The sequence below is a fragment of the Rhinolophus sinicus genome, linkage group LG14 (genome assembly GCF_036562045.2).
Source record: "Rhinolophus sinicus isolate RSC01 linkage group LG14, ASM3656204v1, whole genome shotgun sequence".
Classification (NCBI taxonomy): Eukaryota; Metazoa; Chordata; class Mammalia; order Chiroptera; family Rhinolophidae; genus Rhinolophus; species Rhinolophus sinicus.
The window spans coordinates 29,329,315-29,355,879 of NC_133763.1; the positions used below are offsets into that span (position 1 = coordinate 29,329,315).

Here is a 26,565-nt window from a genome sequence, read left to right on the forward strand (position 1 = left end):
AGTATACTCATTTTAAGAAATGAAAAAGCTGAATTAAAATTATGCTGAAGGTAACCACTTTGAGCACCTCTTGTAATTGCAGAAGTCAAACGTGACTTGTATTCATCTTTTGTTATTAGTATATATTGAGTATTGCAATTTTAATACAGTTTTTTCCTTTCTTAAAATGTGTATACATTTTTTTGGCCATATATAAATAAGAGCACAGGATGTAAAGAACAGCATAGGGAATATAGTCAATGGTATGGTAACAGCTATAGATGATGTCTATAGCTTTGTGAGGAGTGTAAATGTCTAATCATTATGTTGTTTTGTATACCTGGAACTAATAAAAAAATGACCATAGATTATACAATTCGACTTATATGAAATGTCCAGAATACTTAAGTCTATAAAGACAGAAAGTAGATTAGTGATTGTCTAGAGTTGGGACGGTGCAGTAAAAGGGGAGGAAGATGTCAGGATTGGGGGGTGATATCTAAAAAGTATGAAGTTTCTCTTTGGAATGATAAAAATGTTCTAAAATTGATGTGGTGATGACTGTACAACTTTGTGAATATACTGAAAACAATTGAATGAACATTTTAAATGAGATAAATAAATAAATAAATAAATAAAAATACAATCAGAAAATGTACACCAGGGGACCTTGGAAGTATCCAAGGGGATCTAAGTACTTTGTTATTCTGAAGGCTTCCAGAAACCAGATTTCTACTGTCTGGACTAATAGGCATTAAAAGGGCTGCAGCAAACTATAAACATTGTATTCTTTTTTTTGGCTTCACAATTTTAGTTAATATATTGGTGTTTTGGTTTAATTCCAATGGCACAGCTCATAAATGCAGGCGTTTTCTTCCGAGCGCTGTGGTAGAGCAATCATAATAAATAAAAATAAAAATCTGACAGCCTGTTTTATTATAATATAAAATGTAACATCTTTTGTAAAAAAAGAAATCCCCTAAAAGTCATGTGAAAATAGTGCCACAGAAAGAGTTGGGATACTTCAAACAATAGTTTGAACTATATATTATTCCTCAAGAAATTTCAGTTACAAAACCATGAGTGTGAGAACTAGAAATAGTCCGAGAAAACCAAATGGTTTCAGAGACAGGGATGAACTATTGCCACCAATATTTGCTCAGTGGGATGCTTAGTTTTGTAGCCCATAAGATGAAATTTCAGTTCGTTCATGAGAAGTGGCTATTCTATTTCCAGACGGGGCAGTGACTGTCTGAATATTTCTGTATGAATGAAAATCTCATATACTGGGGAATAAAAAAGATAAGGACATTTAGCAATGCCCTCCTATGTTTCTAATTTTGTAGAACTGGCAGTCAATTGATACACTGACAATATATACTTCCCAAAGAAGTCCAGATTCTGATTTTGTTTTTCAGGACAGACCCCTCTGACAGATACATGTTTTTGAATAGCTTGTAGGGAGAGACTGAATTGGTTGAATGTTCCTGATTTCATTAGTATAACCCAGCCCACCTCCAACACACGCCCAGAAATACATTAGCTATTGGGATTGGAGACAAAAACATAAGATGAGAGAGAATATAAGAGACTTTACTGGTGAGAGAGCTCTAGACCAACTTAACAAGGAATCCATTACTTTTCCAAGATTGGAAAAATATTACACTAACAGGAACGATTTCTCCATCTCATTCAGATAAGAATTCAAGGTTTTAATCTACATTTTTATCTAGAATAGTTAGCTGCGCTATAATAACACATACAGCCCGGCTACAAATATTTAAGTGCTTTTATTAATTTCTCTCTGTCTCTCTCTGCCTCTCTCTGTCTCTCTGTCTCTCTGTCTCTCTGTCTCTCTCTCTCTCTCTCTCTTTCAGTGATTTATTTTTTGGGTAGCTTTGAAATTGTAAACCACAGATGAATTGGAGACTGACATTGAAGGGGTGTTCTGCAACGATTTTTTTTTCCTTGTCTAAAGTTTACTTCTACAAGAAGGAATCTGAAAAATGACAGGGGCAAAGAGGAAAAAGAAAAGTGTGCTATGGAGCAAGATGCATGTCCCACACTGTGAAGACTTTAAACAGTGGTGTAGAAGGCGGCTACCTATTTTGCAATGGGCACCACATTACAATCTGAAAGAAAACTTACTTCCAGACACTATGTCTGGGATAATGCTGGCAGTTCAACAAGTGACACAAGGTAATGTACTGCATTTGATTTTCCTGTTTTATGCATTAAAGATGTCACTTTGCTTTAATGGAAGAGTATTGTGACCTCAGATCTACAATTTAGCTAACGAAATGGATATTTAATTAACTTTGAGGGAAAAAACACATTGAATATTTATATACTCAATATTTATATACACATTGAATATTTATATACTCAATACGTTTTCTTAGTTGTCTTTTTTTTTTTTTTTTACTATTTAACTCTTAGTAATTGGACCAATTTTTGAATGGCATTACATATTTGCAGTGTTAAAATTCATACTATAAAACAGTAAAAGATCCGTAATTGTGGGAGAATGAGTTTGTATAGCATGACCTTGCTGATATAGTTTCCTACGTTCACTGAATGAAACTACAAACTATCTCCAGGCTTGGACACATCGTTTGTAAATTGAATTAGCAGCACACAATTACCTGTTGTATCCTTGAGAGCTGCTATAAGCAAGGAACACAGTTTTCTGTACATATAGGAGGCTGTTTGCCAAGATCATTATTTGCAAAAAGAATCTTCTGTGTCCTTAGAGCTTATGTTTTACTGTGCATGCTGATTCAATTCTGTATCACACTATGGACTGTATTTATTTCTCAGTAAGAAGTTTAAACTGGTGAGAAATCTAATTTTAATTTTCCCAAGGCAAATTCTAAATGATATTCTGGATTTAAATATGTGTTTCTCTTGGTGAAAGCTCTTAGCTAACTAGTGTGTACACGAATGTGAGCGTGTGTGTGTGTGTGTGTGTGTGTGTGTGTTTCTTAAAGGTATACTCATTGTATTTTTTAACTAATTCAAGTAGTAATTTCCTAACTGTAGCAAGGAAAGGAACTGACTTTGTTGTTTTTAAATTTATTAGGGTGACATTGGTTAGTAAAATTATATAGGTTTCAAGTGTACATTTCTATAATACATCATCTATATATTGCATTGTGTGTTCACCACACAAAGTAAGTGCCTTGAGAATTTGGAACACTTTCTTTAGTATAGACTTTGTAGATTCATATTCCCTTGCAATTTGACTACCTCCCTGGCTTGAACTATTATTCATACTGTTAAATTCTAAGCACTCTTTTAATTGAATAATTCTGTAGATGAAACAAACAGGTTTGTGTGTTTGTGTTTTTAGTGTGATTAATCGGAATATCTGTACTGGTGGCTTTACTTTAAGATCCATAATACTATCATATTTTATGGGATTCCATTTTTTTCTAAATAGTCTTACATTAAATTTTTAATGGCTATTTTGCCAACAGCAAAACATAGTAAGCTTTATAAAAACAAAAAATAAATAATAGGTTAGGGCATTTTCAGCCCTGTTTTCATTCAATTTTAAATTCAAAATGAAATACTACCATATACTTTGAAACTTAGGTGATGAATTTATAAGGGCTTTTTCACCAGATAGTTTCAGTGTATTTTATAAATTTATTTTGCTTTAATTTAATGTGAAACAAAAAAGAAATATATTTTTAAAAATTATTTGTTTTTTCATCTTTGTAAAATATCAAGTTAACAATTTGGGGATATGTTAAAGCTACCTATGATGGCATTTATTTGGGTATAGATGTTGAGGGATTTTGTTTTACGATTCATTTATTTCATTGGTTTTGAAGAAACACATTGACCAGCTCCCAACTGATGAGAAGCAAAGTTTACTCAGTTCTTGTATCTTAGAATGTTATGGATCTGGCTACTGGTTCTCTTGGAAGTCTATCCATGACTGGACAAGCCTACATCCCTAGAAATAACTTAAAGGTTTTTGTTGGTGTATGAAAAGACTTATCCTTCTAAAAGTACCTATTCTTTTAAAAACAATTGTCTTAAACTTTCTCATGCTTACCCGCTATGGAGGGATGAAAGGTAAAATATCATAACATTGTTGTTAGGGGCACTGTGCTAAGCCCCTTACATACATTATCTTCCCCTATCTTACCAAAATTCCAAGAGACAGCAGTCTCTTTTCCTTTTTCCATATAACAAAATGAAGGCTTAGAAATGTAATTTTCCCTGGATCTCACACCTAACAAGTGGTAGAGTCAAGACTTGATTCCAAAGCCAACACTCTTAATATTTTGTACTTTACACCCTACACTCCCAAAATAATGAGACTTGCTCATAATACTAATGTTATTAATAATAGAAGATATTTCTTTAGAAAGGTACAAATATCCTATTTTTAAAATCACTGTTGCATTTAGGTTTCATCCCTGAAGTTTTTAGACTCAAAGGTGAAGTGACAAGGAAAATTGTCTCTACAGTAGAATACAGAGTAAGAAAGGCATTTAAATATAATTACCTTTCATTTGTGTGAATACAATATGGACAATCATTACCGGCTCCATTTCTTTAGTAAAATGAAAAGAAAGCAAAGGTAATTTTTGCTCTTGCATCATAACACAAACGATAGAAAAATACCTGTTTTCACGCTGCTGATCCTTGTAGTAGATTTTTCAGGTACTCAGCATAGTTGAATTATGTGAAATTGTTGAATTCAGTGTTTTTTGATCTACAAAAATAGAAAGTTATATAGGTCAATCTAGTAGTTGTTGTTCATTCTTCTCTCCCTAGAAATGCATTTAAAATAAGAAAGATAAAGGAAACTGACATTTGAGTGTTTTCTACATGTCAAATTAGCCATGTTAAATTACTTTATTAAATATTTCTCAATTGTTAAATATAGCTGCTTGTTGGTCATTACCATGCTTGACTTCTCTATAGCATTTTCTGTGTTGACTATACTTTCTAAAACCCTTACTTTTCATGGGTTTTAGACACTGCTCTATTGTTTTTCTCCTACTACCTCTCTAGTCTTCTCTTCTTAGGAACCTCTGAGGATTTTGGCTCTTACTCCATCTGCCCATTAAATATCCGTGTCCTGGAGACTCAAACCCTGGCTGTCTGACCCAAAAATGCCTCTGCGTAAATAAGAGGCTTTAACTGCACCATCACTGTGCTAACGAAAATTTTTCCCAACCTGAGATCCACATATTCAACTATGCAACCCTGGAATCTTCTAAAAGCACTTCAAATGCAACATTTAGTCTTCTAAAACAAACTGAATGGCAACACCAGCCTAACAAGAATTATAATAATAATGATGACAGTAATGTTCAGGCACACCTGTAAATACTGTTGTAAGAACACTTGGCATTTATATAAAACTGAGGCTCAGAGAGGATAAATAACTTGCTTAAAGTCACACAGCAAATGAGTGGAAGAATTAGGATTTGAACTCAAGCAGTCTGGCTCTAATTTATTCTAGACTACCTCTCAGAGAGTCGCAAGAGTCATTCTCAACTCTTCACTGTCTTTTTGCACTCTGCCCACTTGCATGAAATCAGCCACCAGTTTCTGTTTTCCTGTTCCTAAGTATCTTTCCAACCAAGTAATCTTATTTCCACTCCCTACTGTGGCTATAGTTTACTGTCTGAATCATTGAAACCATCATCTTGCAGTTCTTTATTTTCTACTCTGTCTCCTCCTGTAAGCCATATTCTATACTGCAGCCAGAATGATCACAAAAATCTGAATATATCACTTCCTTGTTCAGAATTCTTCAATGACCTCTATATCCTCTAGGATAAAAGCTCAGTTCTTTATGATAACCTATTAGATCATTAATAATCTGGGCCCCTTGATACAAAAGTCTACTCAAAGAGATCTCTTCTCTGAGAATACCTCCCAGTCTCCTGGAAAGACATGTTTTCTTCTTTCCTACTCCCTTTGTACTTTTTATATATCTCCAGGACTGGCCTTAATAGATTGTATGATAATCTTTTGGTACAACTCTTTCCACACTGGTCTGTAAATTCTGGAAACAAAGAGAGTGTCTTACTCTTTAAATTCTTACCAACCTGTGTATTGCCTAACACATAGAAGCAGGTTTTATATTTTATTTATTTATTTTTTCTTCCATCACCATATATTTGACTCCCTTTACCCTTAGAAGCAACTTTTAAATAAATGTTCAGTGGAAGAATTAAAAACAATTTTGCTCCTGAAACCTCTGATTTTCTTTGGCAGCATGCTACCAACCTAAGAAAGAATTACATTTAAATTAATTCTTATGTTTTCAAAATAAATGTAATAAAGATACCGATAGTAAAAATACATAGAAATATGAGTAATTAATTTTTTTAAATCCCTCTTACTTTTCTGAAGTTATAAACTTGCAGACCTTCACACAAATCTGGTTATCTATCTATTTATCTATAGATAGATGTATATCTTTTTATCTATCTATATCTATCTATCTATCTATCTATCTATCTATCTATCTACCTACCTACCTACCTATATTCCAGTGTTAATTTTTTTTTCTAGCCATCATTAACAAAAATGAACAGTTCCTATAAAAATCCAGATGTCTGGCCTCTCTTGAAAAAGGGGAATACATGGCCATACAGGGTCCCCATTCCGGGAATGTGGCAACAATCTGCTGGACCTTAATACAGGCTATGTCCTTAGGCAGGGCAGGCACTTTGCATTTTACCATAGTTCCCACCATTCACACATGCACTGCCACACTTTCTGCTGGTATTCTCATTACCTGCCTAACCGTATGAGTGTCTGAGTTTGTCTTCCCTGCCAAGACACTTTCTAACATGTTTTTGTTGAAATGCCTTGAACTCACTTGTGAATAAAACCTTTACAGACAGGTTGCATAAGATTAGATTCTCAACTTAGATCCACAGAACTTTCAGGTCTGTGAACCTGTACTAATACATTCCAAAATACTTCATTTCTCGATAATCTTATGTATTTTCTGATACTTAGTTTTAAAAAGTATTCTGGGAAGCAATCCATAGGCTCTACCAGACTGATAAAGGGTTGATTGCTCTTCCCCAAAGTAAATAAATATAATTGCTAATTTCAAAGAAAAAAGAGAAAAGAAACTTCAGATCATTCTTTCACCATGTTCAAGTATTTCATAGAACCATTTGTATTTTCAGAAATATTTTTTAAAATTAGCATTTCTCATTGCTTTTATCATGTAAAAACCATTATAGTTAGCATCTACCACAATGTTCTTTAACTGATATCCTGTAGGACCTCACTACAGAATGTATTTTGAAGATGAGCAAACATTCTAGAGAATGTTATTGACTTAAAACATGTCACCAATAGGTTGGCAAGCTAAGAAGTATAATACTCTGGTCTCTAGAGCTTTTAGTTCACATTTTAGCCTGGGTAACCACTTAAGAGGAAATAGTTCCTTTGTTAACATCCTGAAAACTCAAGCATTGAGACAGGGTGGAGACCTAAAATGCATGACTTGCCACGTAAGAACCTAATCCACTAAGAAGCAATATCAGAATGTTTTGCCTTGCATTCCAAGGGATCACCTAGAATTTTGCTCCTAAACCATGAAAATTGTACGCTGCCACAGCATTTTGGGCCACAGTTAAAAGATGGATGTTCCTGATAATTATGTAGAATGTGTGGCATTACTAGCACAAAAACATGTGTGGACGCTGAGCTTCATTAAACTCCTGAGGGTAGCTTAATGATGTGTGGAACAATAAGTGTAAATTCCTAAAGTAGACTACATTGCAGAAATTAAAGATTTGTCTGGGAATTTTTACCTGCATTGTCTCAGCCTTGGGGATACAGAAACCTAGCATTAGCTATGTATCTTTAACCTGACTCCTTTAATCACTATATCTTACTGCTAATATTTTTTCTTTTCTCCAGGAACAATGGCAGCCAAATATGCTAAAAAAAGGTCTAAAGTGTACTTTCTCTGACCCCCATAAAAATATATCTAGGAGTTAGTTACATTGTTGCCTTTTTCCTATCTCCATTTCTCCTCATCCCATGACCTATCCTCCAGTATAGCTCCAGGCTTCATTCAGCACTTCTGACTTCCTTTTTATTCTTCTTAAATATAAAATAATGGTGATTTGTATATTAAATGGCCCTTTATATATTTCTGCACTTAGAATAATGTTTCCTGTAATACTTAGATGTATCACATAGAAAAATCATGACCTTCCTTTTTAGGGTTTCGAGAACTTGGCAAGGTTTGCAACAAAATAGATTGACGGTGAGTATGAAGTTAAGATGTGTGGCTTATGTAGTAGTGGATTTCTGTTTTGTCAGCTAGGCACTCCTGTTTCTTTTAGTAACTATGCCTCAGATTTGTTTGGAGGAATAATCCATCTTCCATTTTTAGTACATGGGGTTTAAATGAGATTTTAATTTTGGCTCTAGTGATGGAGTCCAGGCTGATCAGTGTACTGAGTCCCCCTAGGCCAGAATTCTCAACCTTGAACCCAATGGAACCACCTTGGGGCTTAAAAGAGCACTGGTATCTAGGTCCCATCTCAAGCAATTAAATCAGATTTCTTGGGAGTAATTCCCAGACATTGAGGCATTGTGTTTCTTCTTCTCCTTCTCCCCCTCCCCCTCCTTCTCCTTTTCCTCCTCCCCCTCCCCCCCTCTTTCCCCCTCGTTTTACCCCTTCTCCTTCTCCTCCTCCTTCTCCCCCTTTTTTTCAGTTGTCCCAGATTCTAATAGGCAACCGTGTTTAGAGCTAGATCCAGGCATAGTTATTGGCCCAGGTGAAGGCTTGTGGCTCAAGTCTTGATAATTACCACTATTCCATACATCTGGGCAATGACTGGTTCGGGGATGAGATTAATCCTGTAGACACAAGAGTATGGATTTACTCCACAACAAGCCAGTTATTTCTTATTTTAAAATGATAATGACAACACAAATGACCTAAATGGTCTAATTGGTCTGGATCCCAGTTTACATGTGGGACCTTTTAGGAAGAGATGTCTTCTTTTGTGCTGGAGGCACTGACAATAATGGTGATGCACCTGTATTGCCTCCACAGCCTGAAAATGAAGCCAATCCAGCAAAGGGCATAGCAGAGAGAAATGGAATTCTTAGGAAAGCTAGTACACCCTTGACTTTTCACTTGCATGTACACATTTTTTTCTTTGCTTAATTAGGTTTAAGTTGGGTTACTTCTAATCAACTACACGTTTGAATGTTATTACAATTTAACTGTTACACTAATTGTTTCTAAAACCCAGCAAGACAGCTATTATCATACTTCGTATTTTAATTAGAAGCAGAGTTTGAGGCTCAGATCATTAGATGACTTGAGCCCGATTCTAGTATTGCTAAGAGGAATTCAAAACTACATCTTCCAGGCCCCATTCCTCACTCCTCACTGCCTTCTGTTCTCTGGTTTGTTTCGAGGATAAGAGACATAACCTGAGTGGGACTGAGGCTGACTCTGGGCATTGGAACTCCTGAGCCTCCTTTTATATCAACCCCTTAGGCTGCCCCTTCCCATGAAGATATGTCACCTTTTTTGATGAAACTTTCCAGAGTTTCTGGCTGAGAGTAGAAGAGGGTAGAAGAAGAGAGTACCTATACTAGAGCTCCTGCTCTGTCCCTTGAGAACCTCTCACTGCCCTGTGCTACACTAACTTCTGGTGAGAGAGGGAGGGGAGATTCACTTTATACTGGTGTGAGTATCAGTAAGTAATAGCTTTTACCCTGTGGCAGAGGGGACACAAGGATAAAATGTTTAGATGAGACTTTATTAAAAGCTAGGGAGCAACACAAAAGAAAAATAGAGTGCCATGAATCTGTAACCAGGCTTACTCTTCTCCTCTTGGCTTGCTCTGCTCTATCAGAGTAAATGACATCTCTGACTTTTACCACCCCCCAATCCAGAGCACCAGCGTGGACATTTACTCTTTCCCATTCTGAGTCAAGAGCTTCAAGCTCTCCTAACTTATCTGACACTGGGATGTCAGCCCACCAGGCACGATTCCACTCCTCTCCATAATCATAAGCCTCAACAGCGTAACTCCATGTCATCTTAACACCATTTCTATAAATAAAAAAATACAACAGCCTATTTCTCCAGTCTCTGTTCTTGCTCATCTTTTCTTTATTCTCCATACATTTTATTTTTCATGAACAAATCCATTTCCATGGCTTCAATTGCATTTTATTGCTGGTAAATTATAAGAATATATTGTTAGCCCAATTTTCTCTTCCTAGTTTTAGATATAAATATCCAGCTACCTTAAAGGACACCATCTTCATGTGTCCCAGAGACATATTTAAAACAGAACACATAATTTTCCTCTCAAAATCTGTCCTTATTTTCTATTTTTCGTTATACTAAAAGTCACCCTCATCCATCCACTTGTCGATGTTAGAAGCCTGGGAGTGATCCTTATTACCTTATCAGCCATATTCAATTAATCAAGTTCTATAAATTCTTTCTTTTTGACATCTCTCAAATACATCTGATGCCTATTGCCTTTGAGGCAACTTCCTTGTTAATAGTAGATGTTGTAACATTTGTTAAATGCTTAAAATGTGACGCAAACTGTGTTAAACATTGTGTATTACAACAATTAATCTTTATAATAACCTAAGAGTTTGATACTATTATTATCTATATTTTACAAATGAAGGAAAGCCAATTAGTTTACTTGTAGTGAAAGATAATACAGTTTCTATAAAGCAGAAGGAGTGTTTAAATGCATCTTTCTGACTCTTGAGCTCACATTCCTATCTTTATTAAGAAACATCATCATTCATTTCTTGCCAGTTAGAATGTCTCCTTATTTATAGTTTTGTCCCTCTATTATCTATTTCAAACTAAAACAAACAAACAAAATATTAGGTAGTGGGGATCTTTATTTTTGTCTTAAATTCCTTCAGCTACACCACTGCAAATGCTTGTTAATCGGCTATTTCACTCTATATAGCACCTTTGTTTCATACCATAACATTGGTCTCTTGCTTTCCCTCACTGTTTTTCTTCTCATGGCTCCCTGGAACAACAAATATTTCCCTGGAACTGAAGCCACAGGTGTTTTTATTCACTTATATAATGTTGGAAGTCAACATTTAAATATTATGACTTTATTTTAAAATTGAGAGGTTTTTCCCCCCCTTCATTTAAATCCAATCATCGAACAATAAAGTGCTCACATTCCTGAATGAAAACAGTAAGCTGAAATTGACTGGTACCTGCATCACTTATGGAGGCCTGGACTTTCTAATTTTCCATATTCCCCAACATTCTCCATCCTAGTCACCCTTTTCAGATCTAGAGCAGGATGCTCTCAAACTCAGCTCAAGGATACCTTCATTGTCCAAACCCATCGAAGTATTCAGAAGAACAAGATATTTAGTATAAAAACAAATACTATTTAGAAGGCAGTTATGGCTATAAGTAGCAAACTTTTTTTTGTGTTACATGGGGTTAGGCCTCTGAAAATGTTTTTCAAGGCCCTTCAATATCTGAATCTCACTTACCTTTTCAGCCACGTCTCTTCTTATATTCATCCTATGTTCTGGCTACACTAAAATGCTTTTAGTGTTTTAAAGGATCATGCTTACTTTGCCTCAGGACGTTACCACATATTGCTTCCTCTTAAATGGCCAATTTTTCTCCCCTTGCCACCTTTACCTGATTATACCTTAGCGTGTTTCAGGGCTAGGTTTAGCTCAGTAGTTCTCAACTTTGGCTCCATACTAAGATCTCTTTCTCGTTTTTTTTTAAAAAAAATTTATTAGTTTCAGGTATACAAAACAATGTAATAGTTAGACATTTACATCCCTCACAGTGATAACTCTCTTCCCCCAATCTACTACCCCTCTGATATTATATACAGCTGTTACAATTCCATTGACTCTATTCCTTATGCTGTACTCCACATCTCATGAATACACACACACACACACACACACACACACAAGATTGGACAACTCATGAACTTAATTGTCTGACATTTTGTGTGTGTTTGTATTTGTGTATATATATATATGTGTGTGTATATATGCATATATAGATGTGTGTGTGTGTATATATATATTTATATATGTGTATGTGTATATATATATATACATATACATATATATGTATATATATGTATATATATGTATATATATAATAGTTGACATTCAATATTATTCAGCTTCAGCTTCAGGTGTACAGCACTGTGGTCAGAGATCTACACAGCCCACGAAGTAGTCTCCCTAATAAGACAAGTGTCCATCTGACCCCCTACAAAATCTTTACAACATTATTGACTATATTCCCCAAGCTGTATATTAAAATGCCATTTAGAAAGGCCATCTTTGGGCACTTAAAGAAATACCCATGCCCCAAACCTAGACCAATTAAATCAGAATCTCTGGAGAAATAAATATTCTGGACCTCAGCTTCTTCAACTAATTTGGAAAAAAGTGAAGTAAAATGAGTGGCTAGGGTTAAGAACTACAGGCTTTAAAAACGTGCTTGATACCTCTATTTTGTTTTCCCATGCTACCTTGATTTATCCACTTAAACAAAATTGCATCTGTTTTTTATTTGTATTTGTGTTTTTTTCTAAGCTGTAAGTTCTTGAGGGCAGAGGCTATTTCATTCTAGGGTGACCAACCATCCTGGTTTTAACAATAAATGTCCTGAGTTCTAGGGAATGCTTCTGACTCCTATCAAAATATGTGGTACATAATAAGTACTCAAATGTTTGTTGACATTAAAAAATCATAATTGAGATAATAGGATGAAGTTTTCATGTGCCCATTCTCTGCTTGGTGGCTATTCTCCACCTGTAAACTTTTAATCTCTTGCTGTTTCTAATATTTAAGCTCATAGGTCTGTTGATCATGAAGCTTATTGATCATGATAATTCTTTGTTTTCACTCTTGTAAGATCTTACCTATATAGCAAGGTACAGGGTGAAAGCATGCTGTGATTTGCCTTAATCCCTTAATTCTAGTGATTGGAACAAATGATCTTTGATTAAGAATACTTGTCTATAGCAAGATGGTGGAGTAGATAAACACTGTATTTACATTCTCTCACAACCACATCAAAATTACAACTAAACTACAGAACAGCCATCATTGAGAATTGCTTAAAGTCTAGCTGAACAGAAGTCGTACAACTAAGGACATACAGAAGAAGCCACCTTGAGACTGGTAGGAGAGTTGGAGATGTGACCCAGGCTGGTCCTACACCCATGTGTGGCAGTTAAAAATAAGGAAGGATGTTCAGCTATGGAGATCCCCCCTGAGGATTGAAGGGTCCCAGACCCACACCAGGCTCCACAACCCAGGGTTCCAGTGCTGGAAAGAGAAGTCCCCACAACTTCTGGCTGTGAAAACCAAGCAGAGATTGTGGCTGAGACAGCAGAGGTCAGCTGGAGTCCCAGGCATTCCTCTTAAACGGCCCACACATGGACTTACTCCCTGATAGACTCACTTACTTCGAGATTTAGCACTGGGGCAGCAGCTTGAAAGGCATTAGGGACATATAGGAAGGAACTGAGTTGTCTGGCTTCAGAGAGAGGGCAGCAGGAGTCGCTTTCTTACAGACAGAAGTGCTCGCAGAATCCATTATTTCTTTGTTGAGCCCTCCCCACTCCTGGCACATAGAAGCAGGCGGCCACCATATCTGAGTCACCATCAACCTGCCTAACACTGTTTTCCCCACGCTGGTGATTTCCACAGACTCCACCATACCCAAATTGTGAGCCCACCCAAGCCACTTTCAGTGGCTTTTCCATGCAAACAGCCTGTTTTGGCCCATGCTGTGGACTTTTCTAAAATCTCTTAAAGGTTCACAAAACCTAGAAAAGACATTTTGCTGAGCTGAGCAGCTCCAAGCCCAGCACTGGGAGCAGCCAACCTTGATTTGAGGCTTGGTCTCTCCCAGACACCTCCAGACCCAGTGAAGGTGGCAGCTGTCTGCAGATTGTTTTGTGGTTCATTCCAGGTGGCTTCATCAGGGCAAAGGCTGCAGCTGAACTTTGCCTGAGGTAGGGTCTCTCTCAGGAGGCCATGGGGCTGGCACCCCCAGTGATATGGCACCCCCAGACCATATCGAAGCACAACTCAACCACCTCCACAAATGAAACACCCAAAGAGTGGAATCAGAAAGCACCAGAGTTCCACTAAAGTGAATCCTGCTCCTTGGGATCAGCCCCAGCACAACAGCTCCTCCACTATAGTCACAGCCTATCCTCACAAGCAATCAGCCTGAGGATCAATCCCTCCTATTGATGTGCAAATAGTGACCAAGGCTCTACTGCAGGAGGGCACACACAACCCATACAAAGGATAATATCTGCAGCACCCAGCTCAGGTGGCCAAGGAGACTGTCACTCAACAATCCCGGACACTTACTACATTAAATACCCTCTGCTAAGACTGGGAGACATAGCACCCCTACCTAACACAGAAAAATATACAGGGAGGCAGCCCAAATGGGGAGACAAAGAAACATATCCCAACCAAAAGAACAGAACAAAGCTCCAGAAAAGGAACTAAGTAAAATGGAGAGAAGCAATCTATCAGATGCAGTGTTCAAAACAGTAGTTATAAGGATGCTCAATGATCTCAGTGAGAATTTCAACAAAGAGGTAGAAAACATAAAAATGGAGATAGAAAACATAAAAAAGAATCAGTCAGAAATGAAGAATACAATAACTGAAATAAAGAATACATGAGAGTGACGTCATAGGAATGGCGGCAGCGGGGCGCACTTTTTGAGTTCTCCGTCGGATCTTATCAGAAACGGGAAGCTTATAACCCATCAAAGGACTCTCTGCTCATCACGCAGAACAGCGAAGAGACTCGCGCAGGGATTTCTTGCAGGTGGGGAAAAATTGGGCGAGCAGGGGAAGAAGGAAGGGAGCGGAGCGGAGACACGCCGCACCTGCGGCGGCGGTGGGGACGCGGGTTGGAATCGCGGTCCACACCTGTGGCGGTAGAAATTCGGCCCCCACCCTTGGGTTGTGGAAATCTGCTCCGCACCTGTGCCTGTGAAATTCCAGCCCACACCCACGGCTACAGATACGCAGGTTATCCCAGGACGGAGGAGAGCCCGGAAGCCACGAGGTGGGCGTTTTGCCCTGCGTCCCACAGCGGACCTCTCCCGCTGCAGGGGCAGCATATCCAGCATTAACTTCAGCTAATAACCTCAGTTGGTCCTTGGGCCGGACAAGGAACACAGACTCCGTGCCTGGGCACCTTCCCCCGCTCTTCCGACCATACCCCCGCCTTTCTAGAGACTTGATCTAGCCCCTGCACTAAGGAGCAGCGGCAGATTACAGAGGCGCCTTGGAGCCCCGGCTCCGGGAAGACAGGCGGGCCCAGGGAGGAGGCTAGGAGCTGGGAATCTTCCACCCCCAGCCACCACCTTTTCTGGCCTGCGGGAAGAGTGTGAAGACAGCGGGGCTGGGAAAGAGAAGACCCCTCCTTCCATCCCCAGCCCCCACCCTTTCTAGCCAGCCTAGAGCGGGGCAAACACATCCCCAGCTGCAGAGATGCAGGGGTTCCCAGGACAAAAGAGAGAACACAAAAGCCAGGTGGCGGACTCTACTTTGCGTCCCACAGCAGACCTCTCCCCCCCGCAGAGGGAGGATATCTAGCATTTGAGGCTATTAAACTCCATACCTGGGCCCCTCCCCCTGCTCTTCCAATCCTACCCCCACCCTTCCAGAGACTTAAACTGGCTCCTGATCTGAAGAGCAGTGTCAGATTACAGAGGAGCCTTGGGGTTTGGGCTAAGGGAAGACTGGCCGCTGGCTTTGGTCCAGGGAAGAGGCTGAGAAGAGTGTGGTTTGCCCTGGACTAGGAGACAGAAGACTCATCCACCCCCAGATACCACCGTTTCTGGCCTGTGGGTGGGGTGTGACACAGCTGGGCTGGGAAAGAGAAGACCCCTCTTTCCATCCCCAGCCCCCACCCTTTCTGGGCTGCCTAGGGAGGGGCAATTACATCGGCGGAGGCACTCCCAGGGATCAGCAGTAAGTGGCAGATACAGCACTCAGCTTTCAGCAGCTGAGGAATTCCCTGCCGGCCACACACACACACAGGGAAGAGGTGCCCTAAGACTCAGGAGAGCTGGACACAGGGCTGGTGGTGCTATTCTCGGTGTGCATATGTGCCGGCAAGGGCAGAAACTGCACTGACTTTGTAAAACCTACTGTCCAGACCCCTCACCCCACGCATCTAAAGCTGCAGCCTCAGAGTCACTCTGGGCATCAGGTGACCGGCTCTACCTGCACAATACGCAGGGGATTACTTGGTGGGCTTAAGCCACAACTGGCGCTGTCTTTTTTTATTTTTATTTTTTTTTTTCTGTTTTGATTTGTCTTTATATTTTTGACATCTTTGCCTGTGTCGAGTGGGGATTCTGTGCTACAGCAGAGAACAACTTGGAGATTACTTGGTGGGCTTAAGCCACAACTGGCGCTGTGTTTTTTGTTTGTTTGTTTTTTGTTTGTTTGTTTTTTGTTTGTTTGTTTGTTTTTGTTCTGTGTTGATTTGTCTTTATATTTTTGACATCTTTGCCTGTGTCGAGTGGGGATTCTGTGCTACAGCAGAGAACAACTTGGAGATTACTTGGTGGGCTAAGCCACAACTGGCACTGTGTTTTTTGTTTGTTTGTTTTTTGTTTGTTTGTTTGTTTGTTTGTTTTTGTTCTGTGTTGATTTGTCTTTATATTTTTGACATCTTTGCCTGTGTTGAGTGAGGACTCTGTGCTACAGCAGAGAACAACCTGGAGATTACTTGGTGGGCTTAAGCCACAACTGGCGCTGTGTTTTTTGTTTGTTTGTTTGTTTGTTTTTTGTTTGTTTGTTTTTTGTTTGTTTGTTTTTGTTCTGTTTTGATTTGTCTTTATATTTTTGACATCTTTGCCTGTGTCGAGTGGGGACTCTATGCTATAGCAGAGAACAACCTGGAGATTACTTGGTGGGCTTAAGCCACAACTGGCGCTGTGGTTTTTGTTTGTTTGTTTGTTTGTTGTTTGTTTGTTTGTTTGTTTTGTTCTGTTTTGATTTGTCTTTATATTTTTGACATCTTTGCCTGTGTCGAGTGGGGACTCTGTGCTATAGCAGAGAACAACCTGGAGATTACTTGGTGGGCTTAAGCCACAACTGGCGCTGTTTTTTTTGTTCTGTTTTGATTTGTCTTTATATTTCTGACATCTTTGCCTGTGTCGAGTGGGGGTTGTCGATTGTTTTTTTACATGTGAATGTATTTGACTTTTTCCTTGTTGTTATTGTTGTGCTTGGTGATTTGCTTTGTTCTGTAATTGCCCTACCAGTGCCCAGCTTAAGAGGCACAAGATTCAACATACCCAGCAGCCAATTCCAGACCAAGCCAGAGTACTACCCGGTTTGACCTACAAGTGACACACTCAGAGGGGATTCTTTACAGGCACATAGAGGCCAAAGGGCAAACCACATCTAAGCGGTCAATCCTCACGCAGCAGAATACCCTGCGTGGGCAAAGCCAAGTCTCACAACTAGTCAGCCTAGGAGTTAACTCCACCTACTCACAAGCGAAAAGCAATTAAGGATCTTCTTTAACAGGACAATATACACAACACAAGAGTCACTTTTAGAGCACACGCAGGGGAGAAGAACGAAGTAGTGCAAGTCAAATATAAAGGACATTTATTATACACTAATCCAGCAAGAACTAAGGACTCCAGGGCATCTACCTAATACATCGAAGCAAACACAGAGAGTCAGCCAGAATGAGGAAACAAAGAAACATATCCCAAATAAAAGAACAGAAGAAACCTTCAGAAATGGAACTAAATGAAGCAGAGGTAACCAAACTGTCAGAGACAGAGTTCAGAATACTGATGATAAGAATGTTTAAGGAACTTAGAGAGGACATCAAGAAGGATGTAGAAATCATAACGAACAACCAGTTAGAACTAAAGAACACAGTTACCGAAATAAAGAACTCACTTGAAGGAATTAACAGCAGGTTAGATGAAGCAGAGGATCGAATCAGCGACTTAGAAGACAAGTTAGCAGAGATCACCCAAACAGAACAACAGAAAGAAAAAGAATAAAAAACAATGAAGATGGTTTAAGAGACCTATCGGATAACATCAAGCGCAACAACATGCGCATCATAGGAATACCAGAAGGTGAAGAGAAGAAACAAGGGATTGAGAACATATTTGAAGTAATAATGTCTGAAAATTTCCCTAACCTGATGAAGGAAACCAACATACAAGTCCAGGAAGTGCAGAGAGTTCCAACCAGGATAAACCCAAACAGGTCCACTCCAAGACACATTATAGCTAAAATGGCAAAGATTAAAGACAAAGAGAGAATCCTAAAAGCAGCAAGAGAAAGACAGAGGGTTACATACAAGGGAACTCCCATAAGACTATCAAATGACTTTTCTGCAGAAACATTGAAGGCCAGGAGGGAGTGGCAGGAGATACTCAAAGTGATGGAAAACAAAGGCCTACAACCTAGGTTGCTTTATCCAGCAAGGCTATCATTTAAAATTGACGGGGAGATAAAGAGCTTCCCAGAAAAGAATAAGCTAAAGGAATTCATTACCACCAAGCCAGCATTGCAAGAAATACTAAAAGGACTTCTGTAAATAGAAGAAAGACGAAAACAATCTATCCACAAATTTAAAAATGGCAATAACTATGTACTTATCAATAATCACTTTAAATGTAAATGGTTTAAATGCTCCAATCAAGAGACATAGGGTGGCTGAATGGATAAGAAAGCAAGACCCTTGTATATGCTGTATACAAGAGACTCACCTCAGATCAAAAGACACACACAGGCTAAAAGTGAAGGGTTGGAGTAAGATATTCCATGCAAATGGAAATGAGAAAAAGCTGGAGTTGCAATACTTATCTCTGACAAAATAGACTTTAAAATGAAGAAAATATTAAAAGACAAAGATGGACACTATATAATAATAAAGGGATCAATTCGACAAGAGGATATAACCCTAGTAAACATCTATGCACCCAACATAGGAGCACCTAAATATATAAAACAGATATTGACTGACATAAAGATGGAGATCAACAGTAACACTATCATAGTAGGGGACTTCAACACACCTCTGACAACAAGGGACAGGTCTTCCAGACAGAAAATCAATACGGAAACAACAGCCTTAAATGACACATTGGACCACTTGGATTTAACCGATATTTTCAGAGCATTCCACCCCAATGCTGCAGAATACACGTTCTTCTCAAGCGCACATGGAACATTCTCCAAGATAGACCATATGTTAGGCCACAAAGCAAGTCTGGATAAATTTAAGAAAATTGAAATCATACCAATTGTCTTCTCTGACCACAGTGCTATGAAATTAGAAATGAACTACAGGAAAAAGACTGGAAGACACACAAATTCATGGAGGCTGAATAATATGTTACTAAATAATGAATGGGTCAAACAGGAGATCAAGGAAGAAATCAAAAGATATCTCGAGACAAACGAAAATGAAAATACAACGACCCAAAATCTATGGGATGCCGCGAAAGCAGTCCTAAGAGGGAAGTTCATAGCACTGCAGGCCTACCTAAAGAAACAAGAAACATCACTAATCAACAGTTTATCTTCACACTTAAGGGATCTGGAAAAGTAACAACAAAATAAGCCCAAAGGGAGTACAAGGAAGGAGATAATAAAGATCAGAGCGGAAATAAATGAAATAGAAACCAGAAAAACAATACAAAAGATCAATGAATCCAAGAGTTGGTTCTTAGAGAAGATAAACAAAATTGACAAACCTTTAGCCAGACTCATTAAAAAAAAGAGAGAGAGGACCCAAATTAATAAAATCAGTAATGAAAGAGGAGAAGTGACAACAGACACCGCAGAGATACAAAAAATCCTAAGAAATTACTATGAGCAACTGTATGCCAACAAATTTGACAACCTGGAAGAAATGGACAATTTCCTAGATGCATACAACCTCCCAAGGCTAACTCAAGAGGAGACAGAAAACCTGAATAGACTGATTACCACCAAGGAAATTGAATCAGTAATCAACAATCTCCCAACAAACAAAAGCCCTGGACCAGATGGCTTTACAGGTGAATTTTACAGAACATTCCAAAAAGAATTGTCACCTGTTCTCCTCAAACTCTTCCAAAAAATCCAGAGGGAGGGAAGACTCCCAAACACTTTTTACGAAGCCACTATCACCCTGATCCCAAAATCAGACAAAGACACCACAAAAAAAGAAAACTACAGGCCGATATCGCTAATGAACATAGATGCAAAAATCCTCAACAAAATACTAGCAAACAGAATTCAGCAATATATTAAAAAGATTATACACCATGATCAAGTGGGATTCATCCCTGGTATGCAAGGGTGGTTCAACATCCGCAAATCAATTAATGTGATACACCACATTAACAAAATGAAAAATAAAAATCATATGATCATATCAATTGACGCAGAAAAAGCATTTGATAAAATTCAGCAGCCATTCATGATAAAAACCCTTAAGAAAGTGGGAATAGAGGATCATATCTCAACATAATAAAGGCCATATATGATAGACCCACAGCTAACATCATACTCAATGGGGAAAAACTAAAACCATTCCCTTAAAATCAGGAACAAGGCAAGGCTGCCCACTTTCTCCACTTCTATTCAACATAGTGCTGGAAGTTCTAGCCACAGCAATCAGACAAGAAAAAGAAATAAAAGGCATCCAAATCGGTAAGGAGGAAGTAAAACTGTCATTATATGCAGATGATATGATACTATATTTAGAGAACCCTAAAGACTCCACCAAGAAACTATTAGAGCTGATAGATGAATTTAGTAAAGTAGCAGGATACAAAATTAATATTCAGAAATCAGTTGCATTTGTATATACCAATAATAAAACATCAGAAGGAGAAATTAAAAAGCAATTCCATTTACAATTGCTCCAAAGACTATAAAATACCTGGGAATAAATTTAACCAAAGAAGTAAAAGATCTGTACTCAGAAAATTATAAGACACTGAAGAAAGAAATGAAAGAAGATACAAATAGATGGAAACACATACCATGTTCATGGATAGGAAGAATTAATATAGTTAAAATGTCCATACTGCCTAAGGCAATATATATATTCAACGCAATTCCTATCAAACTACCAACGACATTTTTCACAGAAATAGAACATATAATCCTAAAATTTATATGGGATAACAAAAGACCCCGGATATCTTCAACAATCTTGAGAAATAAGAACAAAGTGGGAGGTATAACAATACCTGACTTCAAATTATACTACAAGGCTACAGTAATCAAAACAGCATGGTAGTGGCATAAAAACAGACCCATAGATCAATGGAACAGAATAGAGAGTCCAGAAATAAATCCATGCCTATATGGCCACTTAATCTATGACAATGGAAGCAAAAATGTACGGTAGGGTAAAGACAGTCTATTCAATAAATGGTGCTGGGAAACTTGGACAGACACATGCAAAAAGATGAAGCTGGATCACCTCCTTACACCACATACAAAAATAAATTCAAAATGGCTTAAAGATTTAAATGTAAGATCTGAAACCATAAAATTCCTAGAAGAAAATATAGGAAGAAACTTCACAGACATTACCCGGAGTAAGATTTTTACTGATATATCTCGTCGCAGGCGGGAAGTAAGAGGAAAAATAAACATGTGGGATTACATCAAACTAAAAAGCTTTTTCACAGCAAAGGAAACCATCAATAAAACAAAAAGGGATCCTACTGATTGGGAAAAGATATTTGCCAATGATATATCTGATAAGGGGTTAATATCACAAATTTATAAAAAACTCACTCAACTCAACTCCAAAAAAACAAACAACCCAATTAAAAAATGGGCAGAGGACATGAAGAGACATTTTTCTAAAATGACACACAGATGGCAAACAGACATATGAAGAAATGTTCAACCTCACTAACCATTAGAGAAATGCAAATAAAAACCACAATGAGATACCACCTCACCCCAGTCAGGATGGCTATCATCAATAAATCAACAAACAACAAGTGCTGGCGTGGATGCGGAGAAAAGGGAACGCTGGTGCACTGTTGGTGGGAATGCAGATTGGTGCAGCCACTATGGAAAACAGTTTGGAGATATCTCAAAAATCTGAAAATGGAACTACCTTATGATCCAGCAATCCCACTCCTAGGTATCTATCCGGAGAAATCCAAAACTCCAATTCAAAAATCTTTATGCACTCCTATGTTTATTGCAGCACTATATACAATAGCCAAGACCTGGAAACAACCGAAATGCCCATCAGTAGATGACTGGATTAAGAAACTGTGGTACATTTATACAATGGAGTATTACGCAGCCATAAAGAAGAAAGAAATCTTACCATTTGCAACAACATGGATGGACCTAGAGAACATTATGTTAAGTGAAATAAGTCAGAAAGAGAAAGACAAATACCATATGATCTCACTTATATGTGGAATCTAAAGAAAAGAATAAGTGAATGAACTAATCAGAAACAGTTTTGGAAACATGGAGGAAAAACAGAGGGTTGCTAGAGGGGCGGGGGGGTGGGGATAAGGGGAAGGTGAGAGGTTTTGGGAACGTACAGAGGGATAGTGGATGGGGGAGGGGGGTTCACACAGTGTGAGGGATATAAATGATAAATGTCTAAGTTTTGCTTTGTCTTGTGCACCTGAAACTAATTTAAAAAAAAAAAAAAAGAATACATGAGAGGGAATCAACAATAGATTAGATGAACCAGAGGATCAAATTAGCAATTTAGAATATAAGGTAAGAGAAAATACCCAATAAGAACTGCAAAAAGAAAAAAAGAATCCAAAAAATGAGGATGTTTTAAGGGGCCTCTGGGACAACTCAAGTGTACCAACATTTGCTTTATAGGGGTAACAAAAGGAAACAAGAGAGAGCAAGAAATTGAAAACCTATTTGAAGAAATAATGATGGAAAACTTCTCTAACCTGGCAAGGAAAATAGACGTGTAAGCCCAGGAAGTACAAAAAGAAGAGGAACCCAAAGAGGCATATCATAATTAAAATGCCAAAGGTTAAAGACAAAGAGAGAATCTTAAAAGCAGCAAGAGAAAAGCAGTTAGTTACTTACAAAGGAGCTCCCATGAGACTGTCAGCTGATTTCTCAATGAAAACTTTGCAGGCCTGAAGGGATTGGCATGAAATATTCAAAGTAATGAAAAGTAAGGACCTACAACAAAGATCACCCAGGAAAGCTATTATTTAGAATCAAAGGGCAGATAAAGAGCTTCCCAGACAAGAAAAAACAAACAAACAAACAACAACAACAAGAAAACCAAAAGGAGTTCATCACCACTTAATCAGTATTACAACAAATGTTAGAAAGACTTCTTTGAGAAGAAGAAAAAAAGATAAAAATATGAATAACAAAATTGCTATAATTACATAACTATCAACAATTACTTTCAATGTGAATGAATTAAATGCTCCAATAAAAAGACAGAGGGTAGATGAATGGATAAGAAAACAAGACCCTTACATATGCTGCCTATGAGAGCCTCACTGCAGATTGAAAGACACACATAGACTGAAAGTAAAGAGATGTAAAAAGATATTTCATGAAAATGGAAAAGAAAAAATGCTGAGGTAGCAATACTTATACCAGACAAAATAAACATTTTTTAAAAAGGCTATAACATGAGACAAAGAAGGACTCCAAAAACGCATTTTTGGGTATTTATCTGAAGAAACCCAAAACACTAATTTGAAAGACACGTGTATCCATATATTCGTTTCAACATTCTTTACACTAGCCATGGGATGAATGGATAAAGAAGAGGTGATATTATATAGATATAGATATAGATATAGATATAGATATAGATATAGATATAGATATAGATATAGATATAGATATATCTATCTATCTATCTATCTACCTATCACATATATATATATATATATATATATATATATATATATATATATATATATATATATATATATTTACTCAGTCATAATAAAGGATGAAATCTTGCAATCTTCAACAACATGGATGGACCTAGAGGGTATTATGCTGAGTAAGTCAGACAAAGAAAGACAAATGTCATATGATTTTACTTATATGTGGAATCTAAAGAACAAAATAGGATGAAGGAGGAAAAATGGCGGCGTGATGTGAGCCTCTGTAAAGCTCCCCTGGAATACACAACCAATCAAACAACAAAAACTCCACAAAGGACTCCCTGCACAGCAGACAGGCAAGACGAAGAGGCCGACTACCGAAGTCACCTACAGGTGGGAGAATCGCGGGAGCGGGGGAGGAGAAAAGGGAGAAGTGCAGAGACGGAGCCGCGCGGGCACAGGAGGCAGACCTAGCTCAGTGCTCCGAGCTCGCTGCTTCCCGAAACTACCGCAGCTGCGGGAGAGGGAAGAACTCAGACGCTAGGGCTCCACTTATGGCCCACAGGACTGAAGGGGCAGCATATAACACTGCTGAACACAATGCTCATTGCAGAGACCTCGGAGAAAAGACTGAGGGAAGAAGGATGAAAATGGTGGCTAAAGCCTTCACTGCCAAGCACAGAACAGAAGCCTTAGGCACTGAGACTAGCCGGCCCCTCCCTACCCTCCCAGAGCTTGCCCCACCCCCACCTGCCCGGTGCTAGAAACAGAACAGTAGCAGTGTCAGATCAAAATAATAGAATATTTGCTGTTCTGAGAACTGTGGACTGCAGACACAAATTCGCAACCCAACTAGTTCTGCAAAGGGGAGGGAGCTGTGGAAGCAGGACCAGCTGTGGTGGTGGTCGCTGCCATTGCTCTGGGCTACCACTCACAACTCACCCCGCCCCTGGCCCCACCTATTTGGGCGGATCGCTGCAGGAGTAAACAGAACTACTGAAACATACCGGCTCTGAAACTGGTGCAGGAACAGCTTTGGAACTTCAAAAGCTCTCCACATACCCACACGGACATTGCACCATGTGACCTAGGTGAACTATTAACAGAGGAGAAGCCTGTCTCTCAGGGAATCCCTCCATTGTGTGAAAAGCTGGATAGTGTAGAGAACACATAGCACTACAGTGTGGGAGAAGAAAAATAAGCTGCAGTTGGAGAAAAAATAAAGCATTCTACCAACAAGTACTGGAAAACAAAAGAAAGACCTCTTCCTATCAACCTGTTGCAGAAGCCACTCCTGTAGACATCTAGGAAGAGAAATAATAAATCAGTAATTGCCATGAATAACTAAGGCAACAAGATAGCTCAGAAAGAACGTGACAAATCTCCAGAAAAGGCACTTAAAGATACAGAAATATGTGACTTCAATGACAGAGAATTCAAGATTGCAGTTCTGAAAAAACCCAACGAGATGCAAGAAAACACAGATAGTCAGTTAAATGAACTCAGAAACACAATCAAAGAACAGCATGAGCATTTTACGAAAGAGATTGGAATTTTAAAAAAGAACCAAATGGAATTTCTGGAGATTAAGAACTCAATAGAAGAAATTAAGAACGAAATAACCAGCTTAGGTAGTAGAGTTGACCAGATGGAGGAAAGAATCAGTGACATCGAAGATAGAAACCTGGAAATTACACAGATGGAAGAAGAAAGAGACTTGAGACTTCAAAGAAATGAAAGAAATCTACAAGAACTTTCTGACTCCATCAGAAAGAGCAATATAAGAACAATGGGCATATCAGAAGGAGAAGAAAGAGAGAAGGGAACAGAGAATATATTCAAACAAATCGTCGATGAGAACTTCCCAAACTTGTGGACAGAACTGGACCCTCGAATCCAAGAAGCAAATAGAACACCTAATTACCTCAATCCCAACAGGCCTTCTCCAAGGCACATTGTATTGAAGCTGTCTAAAACCAACGACAAAGAACAAATCCTCAAAGCAGCCAGGGAAAAGAAGACGGTAACTTACAAAGGAAAGCCCATTAGATTATGATCAGATTTTTCAGCAGAAACTCTACAAGCCAGGAGGGAGTGGAACCAAATATTCAAACTATTGAAAGAGAGAAATTATGAGCCAAGAATAATATATCCAGCAAAGATATCCTTTAGCTATGAAGGAGGAATAAAGACCTTTCCAGACATACAGAAGCTGAGGAAATTTTCTAATACACGACCTGAACTACAAGAAATACTAAAGGAGGCTATTCGACCACCATCAACAGGGACAATTTGTGGCAACCAAAACATAAAAAAGGGGAGAGAAAAGGCCTGAACCGGAATACGGGAATGGAGAATATAAGCATGCTGAAGAAAACGGAATACTCTAAATATCAAACTTTCTTTTACATAAACTTAAGGGTAACCACTCAAAAAGAATCCGGGACTGAAATATATACTGTAATAAAAGAAGAAACAGCGGGAAACATCATAGAATACCACCACACAGAAATAATAGACAACAACAAAAAGGCAAAGAAATAATGGAGACACAGCCTTACCAGAAAACTAAAGATAGAAGAAGAAGTTAGAGGAGAGATCAAAAGATACATAGAAACAAATGACAATGAAAATACATCCTACCAAAATTTTGGGGATGCAGCAAAAGCTGTTTT

General features: G+C 38.4%; 1 protein-coding gene across 1 annotated transcript in view; it reads left to right on the plus strand.

The window, feature by feature from the left end:
• The first annotated feature begins 1,874 nt into the window (after nt 1–1,874).
• The window catches only part of SLC26A7 (solute carrier family 26 member 7), a 269,056-nt gene continuing 244,365 nt past the window's right edge, over nt 1,875–26,565 (plus strand). Inside the window, exon 1 of the mRNA XM_074318598.1 lies at nt 1,875–2,178. Coding sequence (XP_074174699.1) covers nt 1,986–2,178 — 193 coding nt within the window. The 5' untranslated portion in view covers nt 1,875–1,985. The remainder of the gene's footprint in view (nt 2,179–26,565) is intronic.